This window comes from Sarcophilus harrisii, chromosome 3, assembly GCF_902635505.1.
Source record: "Sarcophilus harrisii chromosome 3, mSarHar1.11, whole genome shotgun sequence".
NCBI classification, from domain to species: domain Eukaryota; kingdom Metazoa; phylum Chordata; class Mammalia; order Dasyuromorphia; family Dasyuridae; genus Sarcophilus; species Sarcophilus harrisii.
In genome coordinates, this window is record NC_045428.1 from 466,481,274 (window position 1) to 466,497,522 (window position 16,249).

The 16,249-nt window shown below is 33.4% G+C and overlaps 1 protein-coding gene and 2 non-coding genes across 11 annotated transcripts in view; all 3 read left to right on the forward strand.

Annotated features, from left to right (window-relative positions):
• Positions 1–16,249, forward strand: part of CEP295 (centrosomal protein 295) — a 99,588-nt gene that overhangs the window by 38,157 nt on the left and 45,182 nt on the right. For 5 of the 9 annotated variants that reach the window (XM_031960996.1, XM_031960998.1, XM_031960995.1 and 2 more), the window contains exons 18-26: positions 1,834–2,008; positions 2,154–2,297; positions 4,619–4,840; positions 6,701–6,807; positions 7,389–7,536; positions 10,215–10,333; positions 10,676–10,868; positions 11,539–12,086; positions 14,497–14,637. In XM_031960996.1, the coding sequence (XP_031816856.1) occupies positions 1,834–2,008; positions 2,154–2,297; positions 4,619–4,840; positions 6,701–6,807; positions 7,389–7,536; positions 10,215–10,333; positions 10,676–10,868; positions 11,539–12,086; positions 14,497–14,637 (1,797 nt within the window). The remainder of the gene's footprint in view (positions 1–1,833; positions 2,009–2,153; positions 2,298–4,618; positions 4,841–6,700; positions 6,808–7,388; positions 7,537–10,214; positions 10,334–10,675; positions 10,869–11,538; positions 12,087–14,496; positions 14,638–16,249) is intronic. The other 4 variants (XM_031960999.1, XM_031961000.1, XM_031961001.1 and 1 more) reach the window with 4 other exon arrangements.
• On the forward strand, positions 6,980–7,062 carry LOC111719801. Its single transcript, XR_002769771.1, has one exon. It is a non-coding gene; the product is annotated as a small nucleolar RNA U2-19 (small nucleolar RNA).
• On the forward strand, positions 7,219–7,286 carry LOC111719800. The gene has a single exon (XR_002769770.1). It is a non-coding gene; the product is annotated as a small nucleolar RNA U2-30 (small nucleolar RNA).

Consider the following 16,249-nt stretch of genomic DNA (forward strand, 5'->3'; position numbering starts at 1 on the left):
ATCACTTGGACTTGGGGTTTCATCACTCTTGTAACTGTTTACTCTAACCCACATACTAAAGGAATTCCTACTATACCATAGGCAACAAGTGCTTATCTAGCTTTTCCTTGGAGATCTTTAAGAAAGGGGAACCTACCCTCTCTTGAGGCAGGTCATTCCATTTTTGAACTTCTCTTATTGTCAGGAAGATTTTTCTTTAGAGCAAACCTTAATTGGCTTCAAGCTGGCTTCTTCCCACAATCCATGGATAGATAAGACAAAAATCAGGTTGTGTGATTTTTGTCCAGCTTTATTCAGTAGCATATGTGTAGGAATCACAGCAGAGGATGGTAGAAGTAATATTCACAGACCATAACAATGTCAAGTTGAACTGATGTACTAAGAAGTCAAGATAGAGAAAGAAGGGGAGCAAAGCTAGTTTGAGGGTGATGTCCTGGGAAAGAACTGAAGATACTGGGGATTGAAAGCCATGGAGAGAATGAAAAACAGCATTTGAGCTTGCAAGGTGGTGGTAGAGTGGACTAACAACAGATTGTGATTTCTTTCATGAATGTGGAATTGGACAAAAATAAAACATTCTTATTTATCCAGTGGTAGTATCCCGATATATTCTTTATATTGCTGCTGCTGTACCTCTTTGATCATATCATATCTTCCCTCCAAAACCTCCAATGTCTTTTCCAGCATCATTTGTCAAAGTATAAAATCAGTGCTGGTATTCAAAGCTTTCTATTATGGCAAGGATTTTTAACTCCAGACCTAGCTAGATAAAGAAAGAGAAGGATTAAATTAAAAAAAAACAAAAAGGAATTACAGATTAAAAGAAAAAATTAAAATTTTAATTTGCCTAAGGCATTTTGAATGAGTTAGGCAAATGGGAACAAAGAGGGAGGAAGTAATGGGAATGAACTATATATATCAAAGCAGTGTAATAAAAATTATAGGAACAACTAGTTGGTTTTGAAGAGGAAGTAGATAAAAATCAAAACAGGTAATGAACATAATCATAACCTTAAATATGAATGAATTAAACAGTCTAATAAAACAAAAGAGAAAACAAATAGTTAACAAAACAAAACCCCAAAATTTGTTGGTACATCATCTAAAAATGACATAGGCTGTAGTTGTAGCATAGGCATATATTATGAGATGCAATCATTGTGTTTATTTTACTTAAGTATACCTTGTAACAGGAGGAGGTCATTGTGAAATTTTGGCAGTCATTTTTAAAACATCAATAAAATATTTAATTAAAAAACAAGCAATGAGGACCAGAGAAGTGGTATATTAAGAAGTAGGTGTTATAGACCTTTAAGTGGTATAGGAGTAGAAATGTTAGTCAGTAGAATAACTTGAAGAATCAACTGGTTCTAAAGTTCCAATTACAGTGTTTGTTAGTTGGAATGTTGGCATCTTGGGATGATTCTTCACAGACCACTCCTGAGAGTTCTTTCTCCAATGGCTGCATTAGAGTTTCCTTGTGAGAGAAGCAAAGGGTCTGGAATATTGCCCTCAAAAGTCATCTCCTCCCAGGTGCTCCCAGTTCTTCTCTGATAGAAGCTTTTGGGTTTTTCCATTGGTGAGAAGAAGGAGTTGGAGTGCAAGTCTCATGAAATATGGTCTCCAGGGTCTTTAATCTTCTCAGATGTGGAGGTTTTGGGGACGGGGGTGGGATGGGAGAGGGGTGTGTGTTTTGTTTTATTTTGTTTTTAATAGGGGAAGCAAGGAAGGGACTGGAAAACAGAAAGGGGAAAAAAAAACTCAAGTTCATTCAAATGATTTCTTCTCCTGTTTTTTTTTTTTGTTTGTTTGTTTGTTTGTTTGTTTTTTAAGGCAAATAAGTCCACACCCCAAAATGTGAAAGAAATAAAGCCAGGGCAATTCACACAATTATTTCTGTCACAAGAGGTAGACAGAAATCATCAGGAAGGACTTAATCATACAGAGAAAAGCAAATGTGATGATAGAGAATTGCTTTTAGAAAACATCAATGCAGATGAGCATATTGGTAAGGAAAATGGTTTGTTGTTTTTATTTTACAGATTTTGTCTCAATTATGATAGCTTCTTATATTAATTGGGTAGAAGAATTATAGCATATAGATAATAGTTGCTGTTTAAGGTTTAGATGTGTATGATATTTTGATTTGACAGGTCAGCCACAAAACAGAGACCTAAGACAGAGACTTTCAAAACCACCTGTAGCAAAAATCAGATCAGGACTAGATTTAAATCAACATGAACTTAGTGTTATTCAAGAAGTGGAATCACCAAAAAGTGGTAGAGCTTCTACTAGAGGTAAGGAAGCATCCACATATCAAATTTTAAAATTTTGATAAAATGTATTACCATATAAGAAGTTTAAATATTTCCAGGCATATTTATTTATCACAGTTGTTGAATTGTAGGTTTTGTATTCTATCCCTTTTTCTTCTTTCTTCCAGCAAACAACAGATTAGTTTAAAGTAAGATGATGAAAAAATAAAATCAGTTACACTGTTTACACATAGGAATTTGGGCTACAGTAAATTTGCTATTTAAAAATATGTAGTTTGTTTTGCATATGAACAGTTAAAATTAACATTACAATTATCTTTCCTGCTGTTTAGTCATCTTTCATTAAATTTATGTATTTCTCTTGAGGATATACCATTCTTTTAGTCATCTAAATTTGCAGCTTTATCTTTGATTTGCCCTTGTCTCTCCCATATTCTTTCATTGTTCTCATACATTCCCTTTTTTTTTTCTTATATAGTAATGTCTTTATTACCCCTCATCCAGTTGTTCTTGTTCAGTCATTTTCTGTTTTGTCTTACTCTTCATGACCCAATTTGGGTTTTCTTGGTCAAGATACTGAAATGGTTTGCCATTTCCTTCTCTAGCTCATTTTACAAAATGGGAAACTGAGGCAAACAGGGTTAAATCATTTGTCCAAAGTCACACAGCTGATAAGTGTCTGAGGCTATATTTGAGCTCAGGAAACATGAAACTTCCTGAATTCAAACCTGGCATTCCATCCCTGTACCACTACCTGCCTTCAATTAATATAATAGCCACTTAATTTTCTATTGTTTTTCCACTCTTGTCATTCTTCTTCTTTGTAATTTATCTTCCATAGACTTTTCATGTAATATTTCTAAAAGGCCTGACCACGTCATTCTCTGTGCAGAAATCTTTAGTGTTTCTCAGTTATCTCTAAGTTAAATTTCAGTGACTAGTCTAGCATCCATACAGTTTAGCCCTCAAAACCTATCAAAATCTAGTTCCCATCTACTTTTTTAGCCTTATTAAATATTACTCCCCTTAAGACTGAGCCTTTGTACCTTTATCTAAGTTTTATTATCCTGCTACTCAGTAAACTCCTATAAGTCCCTCTTGCTTATAGGACCAAATAAAAACTCCTCTGTTTGACATTTAAAGCCCTTTACAACCTGCTCCCAATCTGTCTTTCCAGTTTCATTTTGATTTATCCTCATTTTCACATCCCATAGCCTAATCTGACTTTCTTGGTGTTCCTCACTTAACAGCATTGTCTTCTATCTCCTGTGCCATTGTCCTGACCTACTATAGCTGAAATGTATTCTCTCCTCACCCTACTTCTTTGAATCCTTCTAAATTGAGATCATATGCCAATTATGAAACCTTTTCATGATTACCCCATGCCCTCATTTCCAAAATTATTTTTTACTTATTTTGTACTTTCTCTGTATTATATTGCATGTTGTTTCCCCCAACAGAATGTAAAGGTCTTGAGGTCAAGAACAGTTTTGTTATTGTCTGTGTTCATAATACAGTGACTTCTACATAATAAGTGCTTAACAAGTCTTGTTTTTAATTGAAATTCATTATAGCAACTTGGAAACACTGAATATAGATGCAGCATAAATATAGTGAAAATTGAACTACAATAGTTTAAGTCAAAACCTTAGAGATCTTCTATGCCTATAAACTAAGATACTTTAGTTTTTAGCAATCTTTACAAGTATATAAGGAAATTTTTTGTTGTTAGGGAATCTGCTCCCTCCTGAGGTAGGTCATTATATTTGTAGGTCATTATATTTATTCTCTCTAATTGTCTGAAATCTTTATAGTAAGTTAAGACATTGATTGCTCTTTGGAGATTCCACTCATCACTTCTAATTGTGTTCCCTGAATCAAGTAGAACATAGTTGATGTCAGAGCCATATGACAGCCCTTCAGATCCTTAAAAAAGACTGTCATGTCTCTTCTTATTTATCTGTTCTCCAGACTAAATATCCTCAGTTCTTTCAGCTGACTCTTGTATAGCATAATGTTTTTCTTTTCACTGTGTGTGCTACAGTCCTTTTTCTGGGATATAGAATTGATCAATTCCTTTATTAAATGTGGTGCCTTGAACTGAACACAAAACTGAAGATGTGATCCGAATAGGACAGAATACCATGAGACTTTGTTCACTATTAATTTTATACTTCTCTGAACAACCCTTCATGTCTCATTGCTGATTCATATTAGATGTACCAAGTTTTGTTGTTGTTTTCACAGAAATTTTTATCTAGCCTCCTCACCTTCATATTGTGCTGTATAGATCAATTGATCTATATGTATATGTGTATTGATTTAGTCATTTTTAATTTCAGAGAAGAGAGAATGTTATAGGCAGATTTCTTCCAAATTACTTTCAAATGATTTGGATTCTAACAACTATGAAGAAACTATTGTTCAAGATAGAGATCCTGTCAGAATATCAGTAAGCCAATACCTGAGTTTGGGGGATGGATCACAAGAGAGTAATCAGGCTGCTAGCCTGCAGACTGCAAAGCCAATTCATAGAAGTAGTAATGATGGTATGTATCATTCAGGTAAGAGATGAATAAGTTGATTAATCGACTTGTTATCCTTCAAGGCTCAGCTAAAGTTCTAACTTCACAACAAATACAGTTGTATTTCAATAATCTATCTTTTCTCTAAGTAGTTATTTTAAAACTATACAATTGACACTGGACTGTAATGTTGATGCATTACATTATGTGGGCTAGTCTTATTTACCAAACAGACACATTTCGGAGGGTAGGGATTAATGCTTATCTTTATTAATATATCTCTTAATGATCTGTCCACATATTATGGGTTTAATGCATATATCTTAACGGATTAGGAAGAAATAGTGTCAATAAATTGTAGTAGAAACTTTGGGTAGGCTACTTCATTATTTCCAGTTTTCTGCTTCTTTCATTTTTCAAGTAACTTATTCCTTATCCCTTTTCCTTATTCTTATTTCGTATTCCCTACTATTTCAGTTCTATTTCCCCTCCCTTTCAACAGTAGTATATTTTTATTGCTTCCTAGAGAGTATTAATAATTTTAGAAGACTAACTTATTTGGTGTTATTTTGATAGATTCCATCTGATAAATGAGGCCTCTTATTCTACCTGATTTGAAGTCTATTGTATTGCTATCCCTAGCATCTATCACATCTCCTAGCACCTAGTAGGTATTTAATAAATACCTGTTAATTAGTTATGACCAAAAGGTTTGTTCACAAAACCTGTTATGTGTTTGACAGCAGGACATGAACCAGTTCTTCCTGATTCAGGAGTGAATCTCTCTACTATGCCAAGCAAACTTACTTTTTAGCTTATTTTGTGTCATGGACTCTGTCCATCTGGTGAAGCCTATAGACCCGTTCTTTAATATAGTAATTTAAATAATTGAAGAAAGTGCTAAATTTCAGATAGAAGCTGAAAAAACAAAGATGGCATTCCCCTCCCATCCAGAGTCTTGAAATTATCTACCGATTCCTTGCAGAGGGGGGATGTTGGTCTGAGGCAATATTGTAAGACTGTATATTTCAAATTTTGATCTGCATGAGTGGAGGGTATATATGCTGTGGCATATAGGAAAATGAATGGGTCTTAGAATCAGGAGACCTGAATTCTAGGTACTTCTATGCCAAGTAATTCTGTAACAACCTCATACAAATCTTTTTGCATCTATGAAATGAGTGAATTGAACTTACTAGTCATTTTTTAGTCCTTAAATTCTACAAACCTAAGAAAGGAAAGGAAAAACAGTCCCTGTCAGTGACTCTTATCTGTAGGATAAAATATTAACTCCTTAACCAGTTATTTCTGCCTGATTTGACATGTCATTTTTCCCACCTTGTTGCATATTACTACCCTCCTTCTTAAAAATTGTATTTGCAAGCATATTGTGCTGAGGGAAGAGGGGAAGGGTTCAAGTGAAATGGTTGCTCAATGACTGTGACTGTTCATTAAGTTATAAATGTGTGCATAGAGTTATCACTTCTAAACATTGAAAATGTTCTCATCTTATCCTGCATTCAGTCAGACAGTAAAGATTTATTGTGTACCTACTTAGCTGCCACCTCCAGAAAGTGTTTGTTGAAAGTAATATCTTTCTCCTTAAATTTCTTTGTAATATCTTATCTAGTTTTGCCATTGTTCTGTTTCAAATAGAATCGTTTATTTTCATGATTAGTTATCTTTTTAGATTATAAATTCATTGCCAATAATTCTTTTTTTTTTTTTTTTTTGTACTCAGAGACAACATGGCAATAATAAAGAGCTAACCTTAAAGTGAGGCCATTTGTATTCACATTCTGCCTAATATTTGGGACTCACCTAATTTTTTTTTTTTTAATTATGTTGAAATGGAATTAAATTCTAATTTAAAATTCCACATTTAATTTTGGTATTCAGGCCAGACCAAGAATGTTGTAATGGAGAATCATGAGTTACTCAGTTATGCTGCTGATTTGGAGCAGAAAGTGCCTATATATCCTGGCTCAACTTTCAAGCCAAAAAAGGTTAGTAATAAGAATATAGTGTAGCTTTTGGAGAGATACCCTTTTCTTTGTGGTGTGTGTGTGTGTGTGTATGTGTGTGTGTGTGTTGTATGCAATTTAAACTTAACAAAATTATTTTTTTAAAAGCAAACTATGAATACGGTGTCTTCTGAGATCTACTCTCATTCAGGTAGATCAGTGATGAAAAATAGCCAAATATGAGCATCATAAGACCTTCTGATCTTTGTGGTGCATGATCTGTATGTATTTCTGAGAAGCAAATAGAAGTTAAAATAGTTTGTGAGAAAAATGGGGGGGGGGTGCATGTGAGTGAGAATGTAGGTAAAGGGGAACAAGTGAGAATTTGAGACTTAGTGAGAGAGTCTGTGTGTGTGTGTGTGTGTGTGTGTGTGTGTAAGTTTACTCAATTCTGTGCAGTGATGAAAACCTTTTCTGCTGACCTTTTAATTGTGAAGGTTTCTACACTTGAACTGAGCTCAGAATTGATATTACTAGTATCAGTGATTTCTTCATGATAATGGACAGCTGTGTGATTTTTTTGTTCTTTTGTTTTGCCTTTTTTTTTTTTTTTTTTTTTTTAGATTTTGCCATCCATACCATGGTCCAGTAATGACTTTGGTTCTCAATCCCATGTGCAAGAGTTACAAGATGACCAGTTATCTTCATTAACAGTGTCTAGTGGGAGCTTTTTAAGTAATGAAAAGTCTCATTTAAACCTTGCAAATTCAGGTAATGATGCATTAGTGTGTACCCAAATAAATGAAAATGCTAGCATGGATATCTGTTTCTTGAATGATATCATTTTCAACAAGCTTATTTTGTATGTGTTGCTACCTTATTACCTTTTTAAGAATCTGTCACTTAGGGACAGCTAGATGGCACAGTATGGAAAGCACTCACCTTAGAGTCAGGAGAACCTGAGTTCAAATCCAGCCTTAGACACTTAACACTTTCTAGCTGTATGACCCTGGGCAAATCCCTTAAATTCATTTGCCTTAAAAAAAACAAAACTTGTCAGTTAAATGTCACCATTCTTAGTCTGTCTTTCAAAAGTTTTTATTAATCCTCCCATTTTATCTTAATATTTCCTAACACAACCTTTCTATTCCAGTTAGGCCAGTTCTCTCTCTGTGCATACCCCTTCCTTTTGTTTGCTCTGTTCCTTCCCTTCTTTATAATGACCTTATTCTAAATCCTTGCCACTATGAATCCTTTATATTAGTGAACATTTCAGATCACACTTCCATGAAGCCTTCAGTGATATTTACATTTTCTACATTATTATTGTACAATTTTGCATTTGAGGGTATACAATTAATTTTTTTTTTTTTTTTTTTGATGTTTGGTGGTTATTTCATGTAAATTTTCCTTTTTTGTAAATTGTGTGCTTCTCAGAGACAGTTTTTTCTCTTTCATGTTTGTAAGCCAGTACTAATTATATACTAGACTGTTGTTGAATAGTGACAAGGGCTTTTTCTGCAAGAGTAACCACAGTCAGTTTTGTATTTCAGCACTTTGCCAGACCCCTATCTACACTTTCACTATCTTCTAAACAAACTTTTAGATACAATTGAAATCCTACTTTCCAGCAGGTCATAGATAAATAGGCAAAAATTACAAAAGAGACACCTGGAAAAAAACAGTTTTCAGCATAAAAATAACTTATGCTTCTAAATTATTGCAATGAGTTTTTTCAGATGCCAAACTTTTGTATTTTATATTTAAGTGCTCCTTTGCTATCCCCAAACTGACTGCTTATTTTTAGTAATAAAACATTATATTACTTTCCTAAACAAAAAGCCTTTTGCAAATTCACTCTTACTTGACCATACAAAAGATGTAAAATCCAGTGGCAAAAGCACTTAATTAAAAAAAAATGCAATACAAAGAAGAGACTCAAGTAGTGGAATATCCTCTGAACTTATATACAAGTTTCAGTATCTCATACCTTCAAGTATTTATATAATTTCCCTTAAATCTTAGTCATTTCAGAAACTCTTAAGTCTAAAGGACAGGAAAGAAAATACCAAAAAATTCTCTTCTCATTTCTGAAGTTGAAGTTGTAATCATCTCTTTTCTAATTCTGTTCACTATTTTTATTTTTCATTCTCTTCCACTTCATTCATGTAGGTCTCAGACTCTCATTTTTCTTTTATATTTCTCTCTGATTTTTCTCAGCTCTTATTTTAATGCCAAAAGAAACTGAGCAGGACAGAGATTAGAGACCAATTCATTAGTTTATTAAATGGAGAGAAATACTGGGTCCAATGAATCCCAGGGCTAGACGAGACTATCATCTCAAAGAGTCTAGCCCCAGTATCTGGACAGCAAGCCTTTTATGGAATAACAAGAACAATGACATAATGCAGAGACTTAGGTAGGGATAACCTCATAGATGGAGGTTACTGATATTCTAATGACATTAAGGAATGTCTATAACACCTTTATCTCAACCATTAAGAGGGGTCGGTCATAACCTTAAGGTAGAATTACAAAATAGGACAAATGGAGGAACTGGTCACCCCATTAAAAGTGACCTTTGGCATTACATTATTATCTCTGTTCTTTTCTCTTGTGGCTATCACATATTCTCACCTCAAGTGTTTCCTGGCTCACTGCTAGTTCTTACTATAATGGCTTAGTCTTAAACATTTTGCTTTGTGGACATCAGTTTTCCTGTGTGGTATAGCTGTAAGCATCTGAAAAGCATACATAAAAGATGACAGTATTCTCTGACTATGTTACATGGAACTTGAATGGTGAATTGAGGATTTAGTGAAAAAAGTAACCTGGGGCTGGAGGGTATAATTGAGAGAAGAAAAGATAAATTCTACTTTTCTTCTTTCTTTACATCTTTTCCTTTCTTCATTATTATTAGCATTATAATTTATTCTTTTTTTTCCCCTGAGGCACTTGGGATTAAGTGACTTGCCCAGGTTTACACAGCCAGGAAGTGTTAAATGTGTTAAGTGTTAAGGCCAGATTTGAATTCAGGTCTTTCTGACTTCAGGGCTGGTGCTCTATCCACTACAACAACTAGCTGTCCCATTATAATTGATTCTTAAATAAGCTTTTTGTAAGCAAAACTCACATAAAATGAAGGCTTCTCTAGTTATCTTTAGGTTTGGGGTATGTACATCAGACTCTTTCATGGTCTTTGGTGATTTAAGCGTTTTTTCCAGTCTTAAGTACTTCAGATAGTGAAGGTCTGCCCTTATATCAAATCACTTTGTTGATAATATTAAAGAGGGAGGAGAAGAAACAAAACTTTACTTTTTTACTTGAATTGCCCCAAAGTGCAATAACATAATCTTGTTCACAGTATTTATTTACTTAGTTTCTATAAAGTAGTTCAAAATTAGTTTTTCTTTTTTCCAAAATTCTAATACTTCTTCCTGACTTTACAGAATTAGAACAGACTTTTCCACATTTATATCATCAGCTCTTTCATGCTCTGGAACCTAGACTTGACTTAGATTTTTCATCATCTATTTCTCAGTCTGGACTTTCTCAAGACCTGAGCAAGGTATTTGACATTATGTATTAATAGAACTTTTAAAAATCAATTATTGTTGTTATTGTAATGGAATTTTATCTATAAGAATACAGGCAAATAAAAATTGAGAAGAGAAATTTTAAAAACTTTCAAGCACTTTGTAAAAACTGTAAACCACTCATCCATTACCTAAACCCATTGTAGAATCTTGAAAAAAAGACCTTTTCATAGAATGATCTTTAAGTTGGAATTGTGTTTGAATCGCTATTAAAGTAACATAGTATTTTTCAGCATGATATCAATGTGAAAACATCTTAGGAATGATTACATTGGCTGTGTTAATCTTTTTAAACTTATGTGTGTTTCTATCAGACCACATATCCTTCAACCCCTGCAAGCCAAGATACAGTTGGATCTCATGAAAGTACAAACTCTACCACAGCTATGGGGACCACCAGTCTTCATTCCTCTCTTGGTGTAAACTTGCATTCGGCTATGAATAGAATGAATGTGGCTCCTGATTCCTCCCAAACTGAAGATTTGCCTAAAGAAAAAACTATTGTAGGTATGTATGACCTAGACAATTAAGTAAACCTCAATAAAAAGCTAATTCATAAGATTTCTTGGTTATTCTGAGGATAAATGAAATATCACAAGCATAGAAGGATCTCTACAAAGAATTAGACTTTGACTGATTTGTTCTATAAATTATTTTTCTGCATTGTCTCTATATTTCCTTTCCTTGTCATCTGGAAATTGTTCCCATAGATTCACAGTAATTTTAAGAATAGGTATCCTTTGGATAATTTATGATTAGATTTGTGTTGATATCTGTAATAAAAGCACAAAGAATATTTTTTCAAAAGAATTCTTAAAAGTTAACCTGTTAATGATATTTGTTAACATTAATTTTTGTTGAGAAAGCTCATGGTAGCTAATGGATTCATATTATTGTATGATATAGTTTCTTCAGATGAGAAGAGTTAATTTAAGGTAATAAAAATTAAATATTGTTCCTGTCTAAATTCTAAAATTTAGCCTTTTGTTCAATATTAAGAAAGCTCGTTTTTATATAGCTTATATATGAACATTATTATTAAATGATAAGAAAATTACATAAGCACTGAGAATTGCTTGCTATATATACTTGTTTATTTAAGTTGTATCATTTTGGTCTATTTCCAGACATCAAATATATGTGATTAACTGATTTTTAAAAAAAAATTTTTTTAAAGCATTATCTGAAGAATTATTTCAACCACTTCTACCTGAATCTGTCTTAAGTGACAGTAGCTATTCTACTGAAGGACCTTCACAGAACTTTAAAAAGGAGAAATTTTCTCTCGGAAAGCAGTATGAGGAGTTACCAGTACAGAAGAGAAATGCTGATGTCTGTCTAAGGACAGTTCTACAGAGCCCAACTTTCAGTTCCTCTGACGATCCACATTTGTTTGATAGAATGAGGGTGCCACACAGCACACCTTATGATTCTTCTTCAAGCAAGAGTTCAACAAAAGACCAAATGGAATCTAGAAAGGAAGATTTGGGTTTTGATGAAATGAAAGGGAGTCAAACAGAAGTTATTACAGGTGCTCCAAGTGAAACAGATAGTAGGTGTGTGGTCAGAGATCCAGAGACATGTTTAGAAAGATCAAGTGGATCCATAACAAGTGAAGAAAGTGTGGAGATCTTTCGAAACACACCTCAGCAATTGCCATCATCATTCTTAATAAGTCTCAGATCCTGTTCAATACAGAGCTCTGTGCCAGTTTGGGTAAGTGAGGTAAATAAATCCTGACTTTTGTTTCATGAATCTGATTGTAAATTTGTCTTCACACAAAAAGTAATGATTACCAATCCCAAGGAACAAAATATTTTACGTCTGAGACATCAACCCTATTGAAATTCTAGTCTTTACTTTTGATTATGCCTTCGTTGACTTTTTTTTTTTTTTGAGGGAGATTATATGTTAACATTTGTCAATATATTTTTTTAATTGTTGAGAAACAAAATCTGTGGTAATGAACTGTAACCTCCTGATGACAAATTTTACTACGATTATTTTCTACTCATTGGCCATGATTTGAGACTGGTCATTTTCCTCCATTTCAGTGTTTTCAGTCTTTACACTTTGGTAACTGCCAATTTTTTTTAGGATTATAAAAGGTCAATCAAAGTAATTTCATAGCTATTTTCTAGGGGCTTACCACACTGATTTAGAACTTGGTGCCTACACCTACTCAGCCCAGCATTTTAGAACCAGAAGAAGCTCTTTTGAACCAAGTGAGCCATTTTGCCTTGTATTCCCAAATATCTAGAATTAAAGGCATTTTCATCATGGATTTGATCAATGATGTCAGCCTATGTTAGAAATGGACCACTAAGCCTTATGAAACTACAAATTAACAATATATTTATTATATTTTTATTTTATTAAATATTTCCCATAGGTAAATTTGACACAAGTTCCATTTGAGCTTTAATATCTTGTTGATTTTTTTCAATAAGGATGGCCTTGTTCTTGGTGTTAAAGCAATGATACTTCAGGGTGTGAAGAAACATCCTCCTTGTTTATTCTTTGATATTTGTTAATAGGATTCTGAGGCAGGTAGGTGGCAAAGAGGATAGAGTGCCAGACTTGGAATAAGGAGAACTTAGACCTTTACTATGTGACCCTGGGCACATTACCCGATTTGCCTCAGTTTCCTTGTCTTTAAAATGAGTTGGAAGAAAGTGGCAAACCATCCCAGCTTTTTTGCCAGGAAGACTCCAGGTGGTGTCACCAAATCTCAGACAGAAACTTTTCTTTCTTGAGCATATGAAAGTTTTATGATTATAGTGAATTCACCTCTCAGTGAGTACTTCAGGCACATGTCTAAAATACCAATTACAAAGGAGTTGCCTTTCTTTATCAGTAATGGCAGTTCATTATGTAGATGAAATCATAGGTGTGGACTTCAAAATATATTCAGAGTAACATTTGGCATTTATGTAATACTTTGAAGTTATACAGTACTTTCCATGTATTACTTTATTTGATCCTTTCAACAACATTACTATAATTAAGTAATATATGTATTTTTATTGTCATTTTACAAATAAGGAAGCTGAGCCTGTAGTTACATAGGCAGTTTTAGAGGTCCTCAGTTTACAGAGGTGATTAACAACAGAGAATGAATTCCAACCCATATTTTCTTATCTTTCTGTATCATAGAACTGGGCTTAAGGAGTCAGAGCAAGTGGCTGTAACCAGAGTTTCACTTTGATAGCCTTTATATGAGGTGGAAGTGACTGCTTATAAAAGCTTTTGTTCAAGGCCTGTGGATTTTACTAAAATAGAAAGTTTCTGTGTGTGGACCAAGGTGTGAGTGTATGTTCATTTCTTTCAAGACTTTCAGAACCTAAGGATTGGCCACCCACAATGATCATTTTCTGAAGGCTTTAATGAATGATGAATTTCACTAATGAGAAGGGAGCACTCTCACTGATGAGATTGTGAATTGTAAATACTGAAGAATGTTGCTCTTTTGGAAACCTGATGAGTTTTTCTTGCATAGTTTCACTTCTGACTTGACATACTTTTGTCAGTCACTTCTTACTATCTGCATTCAGTAGGAGATAGAGAAGAGAGGTTCTCCACTACATGTAATTTAGCTGTATACTTTATTCTTAACTTATGCGTTCCACTGTATTTCTGAAAATTCTCCTGCCAAAAATACCCTATTAAATTCTTTTCCTAAATGGTGTCACTTTCCTTCATTCCCTCAGCTATTCATTGTCACTGTAGTATACACTTTGATATGATAATGTGAGCTTCAGACAACTTTCATTATCCAGAAAAGCATTCCTTTCTGGTGCACATGCCAAATCAAGATAAATCTTGTAGTCCTTTTAAGAAAGTGTTTTCTAATAGGCAGTAAAATTAGTAGGAGATTGTTACTCAGTAAATTGCCAAATTACTTTTTGACCTGTTTGTTTTTTTTTTAAATATTGACATTATTTCCGAAGAATTAGTGCAACTCCAACAGTTACGATTTTTAATGGAGTTTTTTAATTGGTTTTTATTGGGCATGATTTTGTTTGTTTTTCTCCTCTAAACATACCTTTTCCATTGCAACTTCCATGTGTGTTTTTTTCTTTTGCTTTGAAAAATGATTTATAAGAGCTACCTTCTTTATTACATTGCTGTTTAGGAGACAATATCAGGACGTGGTATCATGGAAGAAGCTGAACTTACTTTAATCAGCTCTACTGACAATAGTGATACAAATTCAGATTTGGAAAATTTGATTGAAGAAGAAAATAAGGGGAGTGAATTGAAAAGCTGTTTTCAGGTAAGTTTTTCAAGGTTACTTAATTTAATAACACAATTTATATAACAAGCATAGCTATCTGAAACACAGTAGAGGACCAGGAAATAAGCCAAAAATAAGTGTGAATAGCTAAAATATATGTCATAATGGTAATCATTTAAGGAGGACTCTATGCTTGAGTTAAGAAATTCAGCTAGATCATCTAAAGTTTTAAGACCCACCCCAAATACTCTAAGTCACAATTAATTTGCTCTTATTTTACACACGTTTCTAACATGCTTTGCTTATGTACATTTCTGGCTCAGAATGGATTAAAAATAGAGATTACTAGTGGTCTGCTAACAATGCATAATAAGATAATTGGTGTTCACAATGTTCTTATATTATCCAAAAAAGGCCTTGTGAAATCCTGTATTTAAGAAAGAAAAATATGTGGAATATTTTGAGTAAGATTGCAATAAAAATGATTAAATTTTAAGGACAAAACTAAATTTTATCATATTAGTGAAAATTTCCCCCAAAATTTATTATATATTTAAGCTGAATAAATCATTTATTTGGAAAATGTTTTGTGACTATTAAACATGTTGAAAATGAAACCTGTTTTTAGGAAATCCTTATAGTGCTTAACAAGAAAATGTGCTACTTTTGTTTCCGTGTTTGGCTTATTAAACAAACGGATGGATGCTGTGGGGTTAATCCTACAGATTATCTTTACTAACAGTGTGCCAGCCCTTCCACGGGCAGTTTTCTTCATTATTGGATGTCCTTCTACAGCACATATTTCTGTACAGATAAACATTATGCCCAACAACCATGTAATCATAAAGTATTGATTTGCTAAATTGTTGAGCCAATGGAATATTATATTTTTAATTTTAGTCTCTGTGACAAAACAATAAGAAACTTTGTTAGCTTTAAATGTTATAGTCTGTTGAAATTCACTGATCCTTTGATTATCAAGGGATTTTTTTTTTTAAGTCACATTTGAAGCATTTTCACTGTAAAAGATGATAAACATTCTAGATTTTGGCAATTGGACAAAGCCTTCCTTCATTTCTCACCCCTGAAATGTGACAGCCTCTTCAGGTCACCAATCCCTTCCTTCTTTGGTGGAGAAGGCAGTTTTTTATATTTAAAATTCTTTCTTTTTTAAATTTTGAGTTCCAAATTCTCTCTCCCTCCCTCTCCCACCACATAAGAAGACAAGCAAAATTATACAAATTATACATGTGAAATCATTTTTAAAAACTCCATTTTTTTAACCACAGTTTAAAAAAAAAAAAGGCAAGAAAACTATTTCAGCTTTCATTCTAAGCCCATCAAGTCCCTTTAGAATTGGATAGCATTTTTTTCATTATTCGTCTTTTGAAATTGCCTTAGATCAGTGTATTAATCAAACTTTTCATAGTTGATCATCATTATAACATTGTTTTTTACTGTACACAATGATCTTCTGGTTCTTCTCACTTAACTTTGCATCATTTCATATAGGGCTTGACATGTTTTTTTCTGAAATCACTCCCCTCATTATTTTTCATGGTATAGTAGTACTCTATCACAATCATTTGCCACAACTTATTCTGCCATTCCCTAATTGATGAGCATTCTCTCAATTTCCAAATCTTTGCCA